The sequence below is a fragment of the Podarcis filfolensis genome (assembly GCF_964270895.1).
Source record: "Podarcis filfolensis genome assembly, chromosome: 6".
NCBI lineage: Eukaryota > Metazoa > Chordata > Lepidosauria > Squamata > Lacertidae > Podarcis > Podarcis filfolensis.
In genome coordinates, this window is record NC_139609.1 from 52909688 (window position 1) to 52929671 (window position 19984).

Sequence of the window (19984 nt, forward strand, 5' to 3'; positions counted from 1 at the left end):
CACCAACTGACAAGGGGGGGAAAGAGCCTGCTTCTCTGACTTTTATAGCTCAATCTGCAGCAATCGGCAAGCAAGCCTTTTCATATCATAGAGATAAACATTATCCCCTACTAATGTCTGCAGATCAAGCTGCTGTTAAAGGCACAGGATAGCAGACAAAAAAAAGAGGTTATGGCTATATTATAAAGTCATAGAAAAGAGCACTGGGTAAGATACCCTTCCTCAAATTTTTCACACACCCCAGGTGGACTGAAGAGCTAAGTTAAGTGCAGTGGGTAGACTATAACTCAAGAATATAACTCATGTTCAAATCCTCCCATAGCCTTTAAGATCACTGGATGACATTGAGATGGTCACGTCTGAGGCTGTGGGTTTTGTTTACTTCTGTTATTTCATGTATATTCGGTAGCATTAGGCTCTAGAGAAGCTGTCTGGTTCTGACGCATACTGTCTTTGAAGATAGAACCATAGTCAGTAATACTTTGCAGCTCAGGATTGCATCATACACTTTCAGATTTGTTGTCCAGCTCTTCAGATTTGCATCTTTGTATGGCTGTCACTGTGGTTCTAGGAATTTTGTCCTTGCGGCAGTAGAGGCATGACTAAGTCAACATTTTGCAGATGAAAATTTCTGAAACTCATTGTGCCCTGAAGGATTGCTTCTTCCCCTTTTGAATGTTGCTGGGCCCTCTTCATTATTTCATCCATTAATCAACTCCAGAAACACACAGGGAGGCCATCTTGGGGGCTGCACCCAACAACAAAATTCCTTATACATATAATTATAGAATTCTAATTCAAAGACCAGGACAACTGGTAAGTTTGAGAGCAATATATGTTTAAAGACAGTATGAATCAGAACTCCACAACTTTTCTAAGAGCCAGACTTTCAGAGTATTCTTGACTTGCCAAATCCCTAGCCCAAACTATGGATTGTTTGTGTGATTTAATTAAACATGCTGATGTGCAATTATTAGTGTAAAGCACTATAACCTAGGAATAATGTGGGCTAGAATTCTAAATGAATTCACACTCAAATCTTCCAATATCTGTTAGTAGCCAGCTAGATAATTCAGAGGCTCTGCAAAATTCAGCAATAAAACCCTTCAATCCTGTTTTTGAGGTGTAGGTATGTGAGAGAGTGTGTAACAGTGTTTAGATTTTAATGCTTTCATTCTATTGCTGTGTTTTTATTGCTTTTACCTGTTTGTAAGTTGGCCTGGAAAGTTTTTGTTTTTTTTAAAGTGAGGTGTAAATATTTCAAATAAACAAATAAAATAATCATTCCTGGTTCTTTCAGTTTATTAAAAGTGCTAGCTTTTCATCATTTTTACTTTCTGTTCAAAACAATGTAATCAAAGGGCACTTTTCAAGATGTTTCCCAGAGGAAATAAATTCGCTAGGTAGGAGGGATCTTTGATATTAAATATTGGGAATATTTGGTGATCTATCATCTAGCTTGTATGCTGTCGATCTCATGAGAGCAAGGAGACCCTGCTGGGAGAAACACCTGGGGAGTTCTATTTCTAAAAAAAAATCTCCTCCTTTGATAGCCAAGGAAAGTAGGTTTCCCTCTGCCATCTTTTCCATTAGCCTGTTATGCTGCTGATGGCAACCAGTCAGGGATTGCTGTGAGCAAGTAATGCAGTGCTTTCATGGTAACCACCCCGAAGCAGACAAACGGGTAGCACTTTATAGCAGCCCTGCTGGGGAAAAAAGAGATAAGGCTGGGGGAAAGATCTCACAGTCTGTAATTTGGAATGGCCGTGCAATGAGCCTTTTACAAAGATGTATTTGAGTCGGTTTCCCTTCTCTTCAACAAAGCAGCCGCAATCTCCTCCACCTCAGTCACCTCCACCTGGAAGGCAGCAGCCATCTCATTTCTTGCCAGTTTCAGGAACGAATAGTCTTTAGCCAGGGATTCAAGTCCTCCAGAACTCAGAGCCTGTGGGAGAAGAAATGGAAGCCCATGCAATTAATGTCAATGCATTTCAGTGGAAGAGAAACACCAAAAACAATGCAGAAAATAACACAGACTAAAGAAATGTGTCAGTTCTGTTCTGTACGGATCCATGCTAATTGTGGTGATTTTTCACTCCCATTTCCCATTTAGGACTGAATTCTCCGACATCCCTATTTCCCTTCTTCAACATCCCATTTTGTCCCTTCCTTTGACCCTCTCTCAAACCCCAACCACTTCCAATGAACTTGTGTGTGATGCCCACAGCTGTACCTCCTGCAATGATACATTGGGCAATAGATATTGGTCATAATATAGATATGGCACCATGGGAATGATTGTGGAACATGGTTATAAAATTTACAGCATGTTATGGTCTAAGAGAAAATTATATAAAAATGATGTATTGATGTTACCTAACACCAAGAAATTGGCAAAAATGTATAAATCCAAATCAAATAAGTATTGGAAATGACAAGAGAAAGAAGGTTATTTTTATCATATGTGGTGGTCTTGTAGGAAGGTTAAAGCTTACTGGGAAATGATATATAATGAATTGAAAAAGATGTTTAAAATAACATTTGTAAAAAACAACAACAACCAGAAGCTTTCCTTTTGGGAATTATAGGGACAGAACTACCCAAACTGTAAAAAAATTTATTCATGTTTGTGACTACAACAAAAAGAATGTTACTTGCCCAAAAATGGAAAGAAGAAGTCCCAGCAAAAGAAGAATGGATACCAAAACTAATGGAATATGCAGAAATGGTGAAACTTACCAGAAGAATAAGAAATCAAGATAACAAACTTTTAATAAAAGAATGGAAATGGTTTACTGAATATTTACAAACAAACTGTAAACAGGTAAAAACATTGGCAGGATTATAACCTGCCATGTTTTATAAGATCTAACCTGCAGTTTTATAAGCTCTACTTTATATTTAAAGTAGATGAATAAATGAACAAATTAAGTTAATTTGGATATGCAGAAAATATTAAAAATAAATTTAAGGAACTGCAGAAAGAGGAGGAAGGTAGACAAGTTTTGAAATGTTAAAAGGATTGTAAGATTATTGAAATGCATAAAACTGAAAATCATAAATAAAATATTTTTTAAAAAAACAACAGCTGTACCTCTTGGATGAGCTGAAGGGAGGCAGGGGAAGAGGTTTCCATACTCCTTAGTGCATATCCTTCATTGCTGCTTGTAGATGGTAACCCTTCGTCATCATTGGACTCCTGCTGTGAGCCAATGGACTTCTTTGGGGGAAATTGCATGGAAACAAGACCAGATAGATCTGAGTGGCATCAACCACCAGCCTCTTTATTACCCAGAGTGCAGCACGCCCTGCCCCCGCCCCGGTGACCTTCCTTATTAAGATTGTTATCCCCATTGATCCTGAGGCACAATTTGCAGACGGACATATCTACAGTGAGGATAAAGTGATTCCTGCCCATATTTTAAGAATTAAAATACTGTTCATATAACGTTGCAAGGTGTGTGCATAAAATACGGCTTGGATAGTTGGATATGCCATGATGCTCCCCACCCCTTTGAGTTTCATCTGATATTGGAAGAGGAGATGGACAAAAGTGTCCTCTAATGGAGATGGTCTGGCACAACCTCAACATCAAATGAATTGTGTTTACTGCAAGTGGGTGCATCCGTCAGGCACTATCCACCTGTGTGGATGTTTAAGAGGGGATGCAAGACCCAATTTCCTTGAGTAGTCCAGATGACATTGCTGATATATTGAGTTCCATTTTCCCTGTGTTGCCCTCTGGCATTTTGTCAGAACTGATCTGTGGCAATTTTTAAAAAAACTGCAAGTGCAGTTGCAGAGTCAGCCTGTCCACTGTGAATAGGCAGACCACAACTGAATGTTTTCAAAGCTAATGTCCTTCAATTAAGTTTCTTCCTCAGTGGTTCTATCCTTTTATTGTTTCCTGTTGAGTGTGGCTGACATTCATCAATCCACAGAACAGTGCCTCTGAATTTCCCTTTATTGTCAGTTTCTGTTCTCATGTGAGAGGACTTAAATTACTGATTTCCTCCCATTATTTTACTTTTTTCCATGTTCATGTAATGAACTCTCTCTCTCTCTCTCTCTCTGTGTGTGTGTGTGTGTGTGAGAGAGAGAGAGAGAGAGAGAGAGAGATGGTACTTATTGTATGGAGTACAGTCCCCTCTATGGCAGCCATTTTGTACCACTTTTATCAAGGCTTGAGTATTAGCACCTTATTATTATAATATCAAAAAAGGCATACACACACACACAGTGATAGACAACTGAAAACAAAAAATAATAATGGGATAAATAAATAAAACCCTCCTCCAAGGGAAATGAAACTGAAATTAATGAGCAACTGAGGGTGGTTATTTCAGAAGCTGAAAATGACTTTTGCTGAGTGAGGCTTAAATGCAAACAAACTTTACAGAAGGGTTTTGGCTATGGGGGAAGGCCACTGCTGGGTAATATGGCACTATATTAAGTGTCGTGTGGAATCATATTAATTCTGCTTTCAGCTGATTGTGGAAAAGCAAACTTGAACAATGCGCAATCATTCTAATGGGACCGTAGCCCATATATGTACACATCCTGTCTTTTGTATCTGATGGAGTTTTATGGGGAACACTGAAAGCACAGCTTGGGTTGTGGTCTCTTTAGCATGCCTGTTATGTACTGAGTTGAATAGGATCCAAACTGCAGCAGTCTGATTGGTCCTAGAACAATAGGATCCAAAAGGCAGCAGTCTGATTGGTCCTAGAACAATAGGATTCAGAATGCAGCAGTCTGATTGGTCCTAGAACAATGCAGCAGTATGATTGGTTGGCAGGAACCACCCAATCATGCTCCAGATAGAAGTGAATCCACAACTTGATGGGCTTACAGTAGAATTCCGGAATTAGCCAATCATGTGCAGCCCATTGTGTAAATAATGTATATAAAGCAGATACTTTGAGGGGACTTACATTCATTCATTCCTCCTCACCACTATGAGCTGAATAAAGAGCATGAAATCACTTTGCGAGTATATTTCAATGCCTAAAGTGAAGCAATGCAGCATTTACCTGCTGGATGGAAAACTGTAGTTCTGATTCGCTCTGGACACCATGAGCTGGCACCTTGCTCATTTTTCCTTTACGGTTTTTAGCCCGAATAGAGCATTTGCTGGCTAGAGGGGAGAGGGAAAAGAGACAAAAGGAATCAGAGATAATTACATTTCCCAAGTCTTAAAAGGTGATATTTTGACTAGACCCATGCCGGTTGCAAACGCTTTCATTACACAGTCTCCTTTGTCAGATCGGCAGTTAACCTCCTCCCACACTAACCTGAGTATAGGCATACAGTGGTACCTCGGGTTAAGTACTTCATTTGTTCTGAAGGTCCATTCTTAACCTGAAACTGTTCTTAACCTGAAGCACCACTTTAGCTAATGGGGCCTTCTGCTGCCGCCGCCCTGCCGGAGCACAATTTCTGTTCTCATCCTGAAGCAAAGTTCTTAACCCAAGGTACCGGTACTATTTCTGGGTTAGCGGAGTCTGTAATCTGAAGCATATGTAACCTGAAGCGTATGTAACCCGAGGTACCACTGTATAGGGATTATGAGATTAGACTGGCCCTGGAAACTCCTGGACACTAATTCATTTTCTTCCCCAACTTGCCCTCTCCAATTCCCCCACTCAGTAATCAATGAAAAACTTTTAAAGAAAAGCTTTAGGACAATTCTAGCCCTAGCAAGAACTCACCTAGGTCAGGTAGCCGATGAGATGACGGTAGCATCTTCTCTCTCACTAGTTCATTCTCATACATCACCCTATGGAGCAAAGCACTGATAGTAAGTTCCAAGAAAATACCTTGTCCCAAACAACTATTAGTACTCTTTAGGGTGACCCAAGGGACGTGGGTGGCGCTGTAGGTTAAACCACAGAGCCTAGGACTTGCCGATCAGAAGGTCACGGTTCGAATCCCCGCAACGGGGTGAGCTCCCGTTGCTTGGTCCCTGCTCCTGCCAACCTAGCAGTTCGAAAGCACGTCAAAGTGCAAGTAGATAAATAGGTACCGCTCCGGTGGGAAGGTAAACGGTGTTTCCGCACGCTGCTCTGGTTTGCCAGAAGCGGCTTAGTCATGCTGGCCACATGACCCGGACGCTGTACGCCGGCTTCCTTGGCCAATAAAGTGAGATGAGCGCCCCAACCCCAGAGTCGGTCACGACTGGACCTAATGGTCAGGGGTCCCTTTACCTTTACCTTAGGGTGACCCAGAAGACTATGATTTTACATCAAAAACAACAACCCAGAGTTATTGACCAGACCATAGCTCTCCAGCACTTTCTTTTCCATTTTCCAATCTTTTCCTTCTCTCTTTGGACTCAGCTAGATTAGTAAAGAAAAAGCGATTTATATGTGTTGTATATGCAATATAACATACCAGATGGTGCTGTGGAGTCCCGTTTTTCTCTGTTTAAATTTACAATGCATTTAACTGAAATGCTTCTTTGATGTGTCTAGATCCAGCCTGTGTGTGTGTGTGTGTGTGTGCGCGCGTGTGCGTACCACAGCTAAATATATATATGTGATGCAATCCTCAAAGAGGCTTCTCTTTATGATGGTTTAAAAGTTTCACTCAGTACAGAATGCTACTTTCTCTTCACAGAAAGAATTGAAAACATACCATACATGCTCTGTATCCCCTATCCACCATTTGAAGCTTTCAAAAAGTTGGGCGCAACCTATTGCCACCTGTATATCCCAAAGCATTTCTAAGGTTTAACATCCATGCACTAAGTTACCACTGCGAGGGCATAGAGAAGGGCATTCTCATGGGTTCCCATCACTTCTGGAATGCTCTTGCCATGAAAGCTAAAGCTCAGCACCTTTCAGAAGTGATCAATATGACTTCTCTTTTTCTGGGTGGGATTTTGGTGACGAGAAGGTGTTGGGTGGTGTCCCTTACGGTGGTTAGTGGAAGGCACTTTGATAACATTCCCAGGGTAGAGAAAGTTTATTTTTTTCATTTTTTAGCAAAGGTGGGGTTACCAGTAAAGGCAGAGGTAATGGTGCATTTTTTTTAAGAACCCTTATGTCACAAGCATATAAGAACAGCCTGCTGGAACAGGACAATGGCCCATGTTCTCTGTTCTCACAGTGGCCAACCAGATGCCTATGGGAAGCATGCAAGTAGGACTCAAATTCAACAGCACTTTCCCCTCCTGTGGTTTCCAGAAACTGGTATTCGGAAACATACCACCTCCCATTTCCTCTTGCATAAATTTACCTGGCCACAGCAAGCCGGGCCAGCATGTTCTCCCATAATGCTTCATTTCAAATGATGTTACGTCATAACTTAGTGTTGCTCCATATGTATTATAACTTGGGGCGAGGGACTGATGGTATCCCCTACTGCTGCCATCTTTCCCCCCCAAAATGCATCAGGAATATTGTGAGAGAACGTGGTAGCCTAGCTGGCTACTGATTACAACAGTTCTTGGCTGCTTCAATCAGTTGGGAAAATTTCTTTAAAATGAAGGAAAGTGGGTTGTGGTTTTTTTTAGGGTTGCCACCTCCGCCTTTACTGGTAAGTCACCCTTCCTCCAATTTTTCTATAACTCCTGAATACTAATTCATTTTCTTCTCCAACTTGCCCACCCCCATTCCCCCACTCAGCAATCAATGAAAAACTTTTAAAGAAAAGCTTTAGGACAATTCTAGCCCTATCATGTTATATCAGGGCTCAGAAACTGCAAAATCCAATCTTTAGTGGTCCAATCTCATGCCAGAATCAGCCCTCTGAAAGGAATGCTACTCTCTCAGCTTGTTATGCTCTCGGTTTCTTGGGCTTTACCCTGTTGTTGCATTGTTGTTGGCGTTGCTGTTGCTGTTGTTCACATTGCCACCCCCTCCTGGTGGGAAGTCGTCAAGGAATACAGGGGAATCCAAATCTTCGCTTCCCATCTCGGTGAATTGTAGAGGTCTCTGGCTAGCCACATGAGGTGGTAGCGGGCTGCTTGGTTCCATGAAGGTGTCAACCTGGCCAAACAACCCCCCTGTCCTCTGCATTCAAGGGCAGGAGAGAAAAGAGAGGAGACTGTTATTTTGGTCTTTCTTAAGTCCTTTGTGTTCCAGCTGGGGGATGGAGGGAACAAGATCTAGTTAGTGAGAAAGAACAAATTATATTTAGGGGCAAACCAAACATTATATTCAAAGTGTTTTAAACTACTATGTCTACAACTATCTAATTCAGGCTTCCTCAGCCTCGGCCCTCCAGATGTTTTGAGACTACAATTCCCATCATCCCCGACCACTGGTCCTGCTAGCTAGGGATCATGGGGGTTGTAGTCCCAAAACATCTGGAGGACTGATGTTGAGGAAGCCTGACCTAATTATTTTAAAGGGTGGACTCAACCTACCTAGTTATTATTATCTTGGGGTTCTCCATATTTAATATTTTACTTATGTTAACCGAAAATAGTAGAAATGTGTGTGCACATTTTATTTTGCTCAAAATATTTTGTATATAAATACACACACCACAGAGAGCTTCAGGATGCCTCGGCTTTATTTGTTGTATGTTTCTTTAACTCGATTCGGGGTGCTTAACATTGAATGATGGCTGACAAGGAGCCACAATTTGAAGTAAATGTGTTGGGTGTCTCCCATAATCTGTGGGGGTCTCAACTTTCTCTTAGGTTAGAATTCCACTTCTGCTTTATCTCCTCCACCTACCATTACAATGAGTATTCCGTAAGAATATAAAAGATCACTAACACAAGTTTAGTCAATCAATCAAACAAACAAACAGAAAACAGAATAGCACAGGTGCTTCTGCTCTTTAACATTCAACCAAGGAAACAAAACTGAATGATAACTTCATGAGGAGACAAACGGAGTGGGGAATGGACTCATTCTGTGAGGGGAGCACTGCAAGTGTGTCATTGCTGAAGTTTTCAGCTGAGGGTTAAAGGATATATTGGATGCCCATTAAGCAAACTTTATATCTGTGCTCATACTCACCCTATAGATGCCCTCCTCCATTGCTGCCTCAACCATGGCTCTCTCAAGTTCCTCCTCTGCCGTCAGATCCCCAGAGATTGCTCTTTTGATCTCAGGAGCTGCTTCCTCTTCAATGGTCCTCAGGCCAGCCTCATTGAAACAGCACAGAAATGATTATCATTGGCAGGGACCATTCATGCCGGAGAACAGGGAGTTAAGGTGTGACCCAAACCACCTTCTCCTAAGTCATGATGACTTTCCTTCCCATGAAATTAACTTGGAGGTCAGGCTCTTACAGTATATATCCCTAATCATGCACAGCTATGAACTTGCCAGCTTCACAAAGTACTGTGTATAAACCAGTGCTTATGTTGACAGGGGGAACGCTCAGTTATGCTGCATCACACAAGTGGGTGTGACATAGCTGGTGGGGGCGGGGGAGTGAAAATTCACCTGAGCACAGCATTATAGTGGCATGTTGATCTTTCTAAAAAGTTCTTTTAAAATGTGCTATAACACCCTTAAAATTTTAAGCTTTACTGTGTGATGACTCCCCCGTCAAAAAAACCTAGACTGAAAAGGGCAAATTTAAATAATCAGAGAGAGAGAGAGAAATGCATGCTGCTAAATGGCATTGACTGGAAAAGTGCTAACAGAAAGCATTGGCTTAGAAACCCAATTAATTTCCACACACATCAAAACCATGCTTCTTCAAATGCTAGAAAGCTCATTGCCGTACAACCACCCTATAAACAAATCACAACAAATGCACAATAAAGGCCAGATATCATCTAACCTCTGTGTAAGCTTTGTGCAAGAAATTCAGGATGGATGCTCAATAAACAAGTTGCCCAGAGGAACTCTAAAGCTAAGGCAATCTACATATGCAGATACTGTGCTATTGTCCAATTCTTTCCAAAAACAAAAACAAAAAGAGCACACAGAAACATTTGATGTCAATGGATGTGTCCAGATGGACGTTGATTACAGGATGGACTTTACTGGGTGCTCCCAGATGGGTGTTTTTTGTAGGACAGCTCCTCATGCATGGCTCTCTCTCTCTTTTTTTTAACTGGGTCCACACAATGTTGTTGGTATCAAAATGCCAGACCATATTGTCTCTCCTCCACCCACCACTGAATCTGGATTTCCTTTTTCCAGGGAAAATCTAATAAATTACAAAGGCCAGTTACAAGGTATGTTGACAACCCATTTGCAATATCAAGCCCCTGCCTGTAAGCACCAAATGTCATTCAAATGCCCCCTGTAAAGTGAATGAACCAAGAGCAGCGATTCTAGAGGAAACCCAAAGCATGAAAAATTCCAGAAAGATTTGTCCATAAGCATTTTGTGGGAGAAGATGGGGGGAAAGGGATAATAATTTTGTGGGAATATTTGCAGAGAGATGATTTTGTTTAAAATGCCAGCTCTTTAGAGAATCCCAAAACAGGGCCATGAAAACTGCAAACAACTGCGTCACAGTACCTGGAATCTGGTGCGTATGAGAGAACCCAAAGCACCTCCATTTCCTTCTTTTCTTTCACTCCATTATGGGCTGGAAATCTTTCTACTCTGCTGGGTCAAGTGTGTTCCAATTCTCACTTACCTGGATTTCAACAGCATTCTTCTTGGGCCGGTATCCGTAATACTCTTCCTGGCGCTTCATGAATTTTCTGAAGTGCTCCTGGATGAGGAAGGTAGCGTAGAACTTGCCCACGGTCACCTCATCATCTGGAGGAGGAGTAGCCACAAGCAGACATTAAGTTTGCTCAGCAAAATAACCCAGCCAACTTGTATGCCAGGCTGCTTGAGAACACACAAAGGAGATTTGTGAAATGCAAGTTGTAGAAAGAGGGTTAGAGATAAAAATATATATGAAATAAGGTAAAGGTACCCCTGACCATTAGGTCCAGTCGCGGACGACTCTGGGGTTGCGGTGCTCATCTCGCTTTACTGGCCGAGGGAGCCAGTGTTTGTCTGCAGACAACTTCCAGGTCATGTGGCCAGCATGACTAAGCCGCTTCTGGCAAAACCGGAGCAGCGCACAGAAACGCCATGCGTTTCCAGCTGGAGCGGTACGTATTTATCTACTTGCACTTTGACGTGCTTTCAAACTGCTAGGTGAGCAGGAGCTGGGACTGAAGAACGGGAGCTCACCCCGTCGTGGGGATTCGAACCAGCAACCTTCTGACTGGCAAGCCCTAGGCTCTGTGGTTTAGACCACAGCGCCACCTGCACATTCTATTCAGTGCTTCCTTTAAACATATTTGTTTCGGTAAGCCTATCCAGGCACACAGAAGTTGACATGTTTTAATCTCTTTTTAGATTATGGCTGTTTTTAATTATTATTTTTTAAATGTTTTAAATTTCTTGTTTTAAACAGTTTCTATTGATAACTTTGATATTTCTTGTAAACTGCTTAGGGTTTTTGTTAAGGTCAAATGGCATTTAAATAAATAAATTAAGAACTTGCCTCCAATTGGTGGAATGACTTGATCCAGGAGCTTCATGCTGGTTCTCTTCCATATTTTTTTAATAATCATCCTTAACTCTTCATTGGCTTGTTCAAAGTTACCTGCAAAAGCACCAACCGCTTTTATATGAAACTTACTGCTTCAGATAATTGGTCTGTCTTATCCAGTAGAATCTACAATATTCCTACATTTCCCAGTCTGCTACACGAGACTCTTTTTAATTGAAGGTGCCAACTGATTGAACCAGGCGTTTTCTTCATGCAAAGCATCCATGCATGGCACTGAACAAAACATTACCAGTAAGTCAGCCACAATGCTTTATCCTATCCTCCTCATTGTCTGCCCTCAGACAACAAGTACTCATGCCCAATTAATCAATGCTCTCTTAATTTATTCATTAGCATCCCTTACAATAAAATCTCATAATCTCCTCCACTTCCTGACATACTACTGTACAGCCTGGTACTTGGGGTGAGATCCTTTTAAATCAAACATTAGCTTTATTGTTGGCTTGCTGTCCAGATTTGTTAAAGAAAAGTTGTTTCTGCTGCTCTTTTGGGGGGCTGCTGTTGCATTGCATTGCATTGAATATTTTTAGCTGCCTTGAGGTGTCTCCAGACCAGATAAGGCTGGCTACAAGGACAACAACTATAGCACATGTTGCTGTTGTTAATATTATTGTGTTAACACAGGTAAGTGCTTTCATTCTTATCAACCCTCAGGTGGACAAAATCCTTAATATCTGCCTTTGATAAAGCTTAGGCTCCTTAAAACTCCAGAAGCGGCATGGAGTTGGCATGGCTCCACGCTGAAACTACTTATGCTAATTTAAAACAGATGAAGACCTGACTCTTGGAGGTCTTGTGATTAAATGCACCAGAAAGGCATTAGTTACTGTTGATTTATGGCATCATCTGCTGGGCCTATGTAATCACGCAGTAATGGATTTTGAGGTCAGCAGAGCTTCTGCTGACATATAAGGTGACTAATGTTCTTCAGAACTTGTGAGATGAATAATGGCAGCTGTGGGAGAGTGAGATGAGTTATCCAGGAATGGATGTAGCTATTGATGCATTTCATCTCTCACCTTCTGTCTTGATCTTGAGAGCCGTTCTCACCAGAGCAAAGAGTGTTGCATTGAAAGTGACTGTGCCGTCACTATTCAGGGGCATATTCATGCTCACCAAGCGCTGCAAAACACACACCATGTCAGAGACAATATATCCCAGGTTTTTTTCAGGCAGAGCATGCTGAAACTCACTTCTGGCACCCCTCAGGTGGGTGCCATTGTCATTATATGAGAAGTAGGGTTCATGGAGAATTCTGGCACCAATTTCCAGAAAAATAGCACTGAATGTATAATTTACATTCACAAACAAACACACTTGGAACACACCCATATGTCCCATACCTGAAGGAGCGTCTCCACCCCCATCGTTCAGCCCGGACACTGAGGTCCAGCTCTGAAGGCCTTTGGCGGTTCTGTCACTGCGAGACGTGAGTTACAGGGAACCAGGCAGAGGGCCTTCTCGGTGGTGGTGCCCACCCTGTGGAACGCCCTCTCATCAGATGTCAAGGAAATAAACAACTATCTGACTTTTAGAAGACATCTGAAAGCAACTCTGTTTAGGGAAATTTTTAATGTTTGAAGTTTTATTCTGTTTTTAGTGTTCTGCTGGGAGCCGCCCAGAGTGGCTGGGGTATAAACAATAAATATTATTATTATTATTATTATTATTATTATTATTATTATTATTATACTGTAGATTACCATTATTCATTTTCTTAAATTTATATTCCACCTTTCTCAAGGTGGAACCCAAGACATCCAGACACTGAGCAGACCTAGACCTGCTTCACTTCAGTGAGACGAAGGTCTTGTGTGCCCTTCAGGCCATACCCAGGGAATCAGTGTCCTACCCTCCATTTGACAGATAGCATTAAAAACACCAGTTCTTCATTCCTTCAGCTTAAAAAAACAATCTAGTGTGATAAGGACTGAATTTTGTACAGGGGCCAGGGGGTGGAGACTAGGACACGACCTCAGACCTAGTTAGGACTGGTAAAGAAACATTTCCTCAAGACTCCTACCTTGCAAGCCACACGGTGTGGACAAAACTTCCCAAAGCCCAGGGGAGGCTGGATTCGTCTCAACAGAGTCACCACATCTAGATGTTTGATGCGGCCCCTGAGGAAGAGGAAGAGACAGTCATGTTGCAGAAAATGGCACACGAGTTTCTAGCTCGGGGAGCTGAAGAGACCACAATTCAAATGTCTATTTGGACCATTCTCTAATCCCAGTGAATGCACACACAGCACCTGCTTATTTTCTTGACATGGTGATGGAGCATACAATTAAACATACCGTATTTTTTGCTCTATAAGACTCACTTTTTCCCTCCTAAAAAGTAAGAGGAAATGTGTGTGTGTGTCTTATAGAGCGAATGCAGGCTGCGCAGCTATCCCAGAAGCCAGAACAGCAAGAGGGATTGCTGCTTTCACTGCGCAGCGATCCCTCTTGCTGTTCTGGCTTCTGAGATTCAAAATATTTTTTTTCTTGTTTTCCTCCTCCAAAAACTAGGTGCGTCTTGTGGTCTGGTGTGTCTTATAGAGCGAAAAATACGGTATATGTTTTGAAGTATCCTTGAAAGAGGCAGGTACTTTCTGCCTTAGAGCACATTAAAAAGTAGGAAGCCCACCATGTGGAATGCTGAGTGGGTGGGCAAGGTCTCAACGCCCTCCAGCTTTGTGGATAGGTGAGGACCCACATGGGCTGAAATCTTTTGCACATACGATATACAAATGTGCTATATGAAACAATGTAGTCTGATAAGCCAGTCCCCCTGCCACATATGTGGCACTGTGATAAAACACAGGTTCACCATGACATGTACAGGCGAGGCAATGGGAAGCCATAACGAATCCCAGTTCCCTCCTGTATGCACACCTCCATGATAAAGAAATGCAAAAACAGATATCAGTTTATGCATTATTGTTATGTGAGCACAATCTGTAAAGTGGGTCTCCTGGTTTATAAAAAGCTCTCACAAGAGACAACTGTATTTTTAAAAAAGTGATCTTGACCACATTTTATTTATTTAAAGGATGTCTGTCCTACACTGCAAAGAGCAATTCTAGATTTCACCAATGGGTGTTAGTCACGTGCCCAGGCAAATAAATCACTCTGAGTACTTGGAAAGTCCTTTCTCACACCTGATCTAGCCTGCTGTGTCTCAAGAGGCATCAGACATTCTAAATCTACCCTGCCATAATTTGGGAACAAAATACTATATCTTCTTCTTCTTCTTCTTTGGCGATCACTTGTAGCCAAGTAAGATGGTCTTCCATAAACACAGTTTTAACAATGAGTCCGTAAGTGACTGTGGAGGCCAATTCTGGATCCACACGTCCTTCCACAGTGGGGACATTGGTTTCTGGGCGGGAGTTGATCACGGTGTGGATTTGCCAAGCGTGCCTTCCTCTTAGCACGTTTCTCCCTTGCGTCCTGAGTTCCCTTTTACCTGGGCAAGAATGACCACAGCTAGAAACCCCTGATGTCCCTATTTGAAACATACCTTCTAATAAATTCATGGGGATTCCAAGTCAGTGTAATAAATCAAGGTTTTATATTAAGGCTGAAACAATCTGATAAATGAAAAGAGCTCATACCAATATTTCTCATTCTATTATCACACATCTGACTTTATACTCATATGCCTTCCAAGCATTGACATCCCACAACATTTCTAGGAAGTTACATTGAGCTCTCTTTCCAGTGCCAGTAGAAACTCAGAGCCAAATTAGACAAGACATTTGCCAAGTAATCTGTTTTCGCACAGCTGATTAAAAAAAGAAAAAGCTGGTGTAGGGCATCAATGGAAGGTTTCCTTTCACTGTGGATAGCAGAAATGGGGTGTGATTCTGATCAAGACCATGGCATAAGCATGTACCGGCTAATTATTATTTTAACATAAACAAAAAAATTGACAATAGGTCAAACTACATGATAGACTTCATGTCTAGTTGTCCCGCAGATCCAGTGATTACAAATGTAATAACTGATAGTTCTCACTTGGCTTCAGGATCGTATTCTGCCCAGATTTTTTTGAATTCATCCAGGTGATGAGGACCCAATATGGACCAATCCCGTGTGAGGTAGTCAAAGTTGTCCATGATAACAGCGACAAAGAGGTTGATAATCTAAGGAGATATACATTGGCACAGCTTAGGTGAAAGATAGCAGAGGATAACGGTCCTCTGAGCTGCTCACTGGAATGAAGTTGGCAGAAGGCCTGTATACCATCCCACATAAAACTAAATATTCAAAGGGGTAGTTTGTCTGGGAAGGCAATGCATGTCACAGGCATTCTGCAACATTGGTTGGTTCAATTCTTAGGCTTGTGAATACACCCTTCCACCCAGAATCCTTGGAACAGTGGTTCACCCCCCCGAGCTATAATTCCCAGTACCCTTAAGAAACTACTGTTCCCAGGATCCTTTTGGGGCCGGTGAGGAAGAGATGTGATTTAAGTGCATGTGTAGAAACAGCCTAAGTGGTCAGTTCATATGTGCAAATCCATCAGGCAGCCAACCAGGATAGTGTGCCAGGAGAAGAGTGGTCTTTATACAAGCGTGCTCCAGAAGTACAAGCAATGACTGAGCACACCACTGTGCTGGGCTGCTTGTGGTGTCACATTGACTTGCTGTTTGTGATTGTGACAAATCATTCGTGTGATTCCCTTGCCACATTGATCACCGCTCTCAGCCTTGGATGTAACAGAACTGACCTGCCACAGTGCCTAAGAGGCAAAACTGATGAGAGAAGGAAGCAGAGAATTCCAGGGCTACATTACACATTTATAGCTATGTGTTAATATGAACTGTGGCCACCTGAGAAGACTAAAATGAGACAGAATATTTAATGAGTGCCCAGGCCAGGGCTTTGTTTCCTCAGCATGACAAATGTCAGTAGCTTATTTGCTGCAAACTGACTAAGGAATGTTTATTGATGGGCAGCTTTATATGTTTATTATTTATTTATTGTTTAGTGTTTAGTATTTATTAAATACCGCACATTTAATACCGTACATTTAATAAATATAGTAATAATAAGTAATGTTAATCTAATCTTCCCTTAATCTTACTAAATAATTATAGCAGATGAAAACTGGTATAGAGGTAAATAAAGCAGGTTAAAGACTCCTTCACATTGGCAACTCAGGTGGAAAGAGGAAGAGCAACAACCTAGCTCAATGCATTTCATTCACAAGCAAAATTCCCTCTTTCCCCCTCTCCATAATGGCCTTTGATTGCCTTTCAACAGCAAACACAACAATACCTGCTTTCTGAATTGTTCCTGAATTTACAGCCTTTGAGTGGATTTGATGGTCGCAGATTGGCCCCTGAGCTATGACTGGTGATCAGCAGCTCCTAAACCCCATTTCTGGAGTCCCCTTCTACCAGCAAGAATGAATTGAACTATGTGTAAAGCCAAGACTACTGCTGAAGAAATGCTACAAGGTCTTTGAAGGAGAGAGGGGAGTATTTTAAAAAGTGAGCTGAAAATGGTTTGGGAGACATCATTGCCTCCTGCAACATACACACAAATTTCTGATTTGACCCACAGTTTTGCAAAACCTGTTTGGCCAAAGGTGAAAGTAGGATGATGTTATGCATCACATGCAGCAATTTCCTCCATCAAACCACCTTCAACGCCCCCCATGATCATGTCTAGTTCGTCCCTTAATGATGATTGCTACTGTGCCATCTTTATCCATATGCTTCAAGTATGTGCTAACTGACTAGGAAATAAGCACAAGATCAGAGAACAGAAATAGCTTACCAGGAATGCACATAGCATGTAGAAGCTGACTAAGTAGAAATAAGCAAAGTCTGTGCCACAAGTATATTCTTCCCCAGGAGCAAAGTCAGACTCAGGGTCACATTGCTTGCCATAGCTGGCAGCCAGTAAGATCTCCTGCCAGGCCTCACCAGTTGCACACCTAGAGAAAGGGATAAAGTGAGGCAGGGGCCCCTTTCCAGAAAGTATTCTCTAGATTAGAGGATATGGAATGACCAGCATTCTAGGACTCTAATCCTGGGTACTGCAAAATTGCAACCATTACCTCGTTTCCATTTGTGGGACTTTCATTTCTGAGTTGCCAGAATTAAAATGAGGAGTGAACCCAACACTAAGGGTCTATTCTGACATGTTGTTATTGTTTATAGCCCGTCTTTCCCCAAAACTGGGGCTCAAGGTGGCTTATAAATAAAATAGTGACCACCAGCATATGAAGACTGAGGAGGTATTGTGGAAGTGCCAGGGTCATAACTCAGGGAATGGGCAGGACATGCCATGTGTTTAAAGCACATGGCTCCCCCCCCAAAAAAAAAGGATCATGGGAACTGTAATTTGTTAAGGGTCCTGGGAATGGCAGCTCTGTGAGGGGGAAACTACATTTTCCAGGATTATTTGAGGGGAAAGTCATGTGCTTTAAGTGTGCATTGAACGCACTTTAAATGTACAGTCATACTGACCTGAATAGCAGCAGCACTGCTTGTGGGAACGTCTGAAAGTTGTTGTTCCGATTTATATAGGTTCCATCCACCAGAGCAATTTTCCCAAACATCTGTAAATCAGAAAGTGCCACTGTGACAAACCTGCACTTTTTGTACCAAAACCTGTTCTCTTTGTACCAGTTTCCTTTTGTTTCTTGCTACTTGGTTGGATATAGCCTTAGCCATGTTTAGAGTAGACTCACTGAAATCAATTGAACAAGTTAGGCATGACTAACGTCAATTTCAATGGGTCTCCTCATGACTTGGCTCACATCCACAGTATACAGTTTAAAGCAATCTCATACAACTCTAAAATTCATGGCTCTCTCCCTCCCCCTTTCCCAAAGAATCATGGGAACTGAAGTTTGTTAAGGATCCTGAAAGTTGTTAGGAGACTCTTAGTAAACTACATTTCCAAGGATTCTTTGGGAGAAGTCATGACTCTTTAAGTCGTGTAAGAGTGCAATCTAAGTCTGAATCTAACCAATTGCTGCTTTCGACTTTAGTTGTTTACTGTCTTTCTGACTGCTGACACCCCTCATCCTACCCCACCAAGGAAGTGAAGTGACTACAGTTGCAAACCTCAAGCTTTCTAGAGACTAGAGTGGCTGGGGGGGCCCAGCCAGATGGGCGGGGTATAAATAATAAATGATGATGATGATGATGTTACGCTGAACTCATACAAACATAGCAAAAGCTCTCGTGAATCAGGCCCAGGGAACATCTAATCCAACACTGCTTCATACAATGGCCAACAAGATGTTTCTGGGAAGCCTACAAGGACAAAATGAAGGGGACAGCCCTTCTCTGTGCCATTTCCCCCACAGCAACTGGTATTTAAAGGCCAGTTGCCTTTAACCCTGGAGGTTCCATTCAGCTATTAGCTGAGGACAGATCTGGTCTCCATTAATTTAACTAATCCCTGTTTAAAGCCATTTACACCAGTGGTCAGTCCCATAGAACTCATGGGACTTATTACTGAGCAAATATGCCTAGGATTGGGTTGTAAAACTCCAGACTGAAAGCCCAAAGGAACTAAATTCTTGTGGCATCCTTTGGAGTGACATCTCTGTTTGCAGGTCAGTGAAGAAGGACATGAGACCTGCAAGGTATAATTATTTAATGGGCCAGATCAGGCACCATGTCAAGAAAGATACACCTTGTTTCAAAACCTCTGCAGGATACATGGTGTCCCAAGCAATTGGGATGAGGAGAATGGGGAGCTGAGACTGAGGAAAGCTTCCAAGGAATAGAATGGAATGACAATATGATATCTGGCCTTATTACCATCGATGGTTTATAACTGGGATCTTGGCTTACACTGCCACTGAGAGAGTTTTTGTGTGTGTGTATCCTCACCTGCATCCCAATCACAGCATAGATAAAGAACAACATCACAATCAGCAAGGCCACATGGGGCAGTGCCTGCAGAACAAAAGAGAGAAGAACCCAAGGGTCGCAAAACTGCAGCGCAAGGTCATGAGCCTCAAATGAGATGGGAAGCGTTGAATCACAATGCTTGTTCCCAACCTCTAGAACTCTTCAAGCTCCAGGAGCTGGGCTCACGCCCTTTCAGCCAATGTGATGCACTTGCCTGGAAAGACTTGATGAAGGTCCATAGCAGATTTCTAATGCCTTCTGATCGGCTCAGCAGTTTTACCAGCCGTAGGACACGGAAAAGCCGGAAGAAAGTGATAGAGATTCGGCCACCCTCATCAGGATCTATGGCTTGCTGTGGAAGGAGCACATCCCTTGGGCAGTGAACAAGCATGAAGCAGGTAGAAGGAGATAAACTTCATTCAAGAGTAGATCTGATGTGTTCAGCAGGCATGCCCATAATAAGACAGCAACCACCCACAATTTAATTGCGGATTAGGGGGCCAACCTGGTATGCACTACTGAGACCTGGGACATCAGGCTGCAAGGTGTTGACTTTCATCAGCAATGTCTGTCTGGGTTCTCAGTGCACCACCAACATAGACAAGGGCTGTGGCCTAT

General features: G+C 42.2%; 1 protein-coding gene across 3 annotated transcripts in view; it reads right to left on the minus strand.

Moving 5' to 3' along the window:
* Positions 1–1284: 1284 nt before the first annotated feature.
* CACNA1S (calcium voltage-gated channel subunit alpha1 S) overlaps positions 1285–19984 on the minus strand; it is a 58048-nt gene continuing 39348 nt past the window's right edge. For 2 of the 3 annotated variants that reach the window (XM_083617779.1, XM_083617780.1), the window contains 15 exons: positions 19581–19718; positions 19346–19411; positions 17966–18057; positions 17271–17430; positions 15501–15628; positions 13520–13616; positions 12516–12618; positions 11428–11529; positions 10561–10685; positions 8976–9104; positions 7807–8015; positions 5712–5779; positions 5034–5137; positions 3095–3220; positions 1285–1945 (listed from right to left, as the gene is read on the minus strand). In XM_083617779.1, coding sequence (XP_083473905.1) covers positions 1781–1945; positions 3095–3220; positions 5034–5137; positions 5712–5779; positions 7807–8015; positions 8976–9104; positions 10561–10685; positions 11428–11529; positions 12516–12618; positions 13520–13616; positions 15501–15628; positions 17271–17430; positions 17966–18057; positions 19346–19411; positions 19581–19718 — 1812 coding nt within the window. In that variant the 3' untranslated portion in view covers positions 1285–1780. Of the gene's footprint in view, positions 1946–3094; positions 3221–4507; positions 4635–5007; positions 5138–5711; positions 5780–7806; positions 8016–8975; positions 9105–10560; positions 10686–11427; positions 11530–12515; positions 12619–13519; positions 13617–15500; positions 15629–17270; positions 17431–17965; positions 18058–19345; positions 19412–19580; positions 19719–19984 lie in introns of those variants that run through there. The other variant, XM_083617781.1, reaches the window with a different exon arrangement.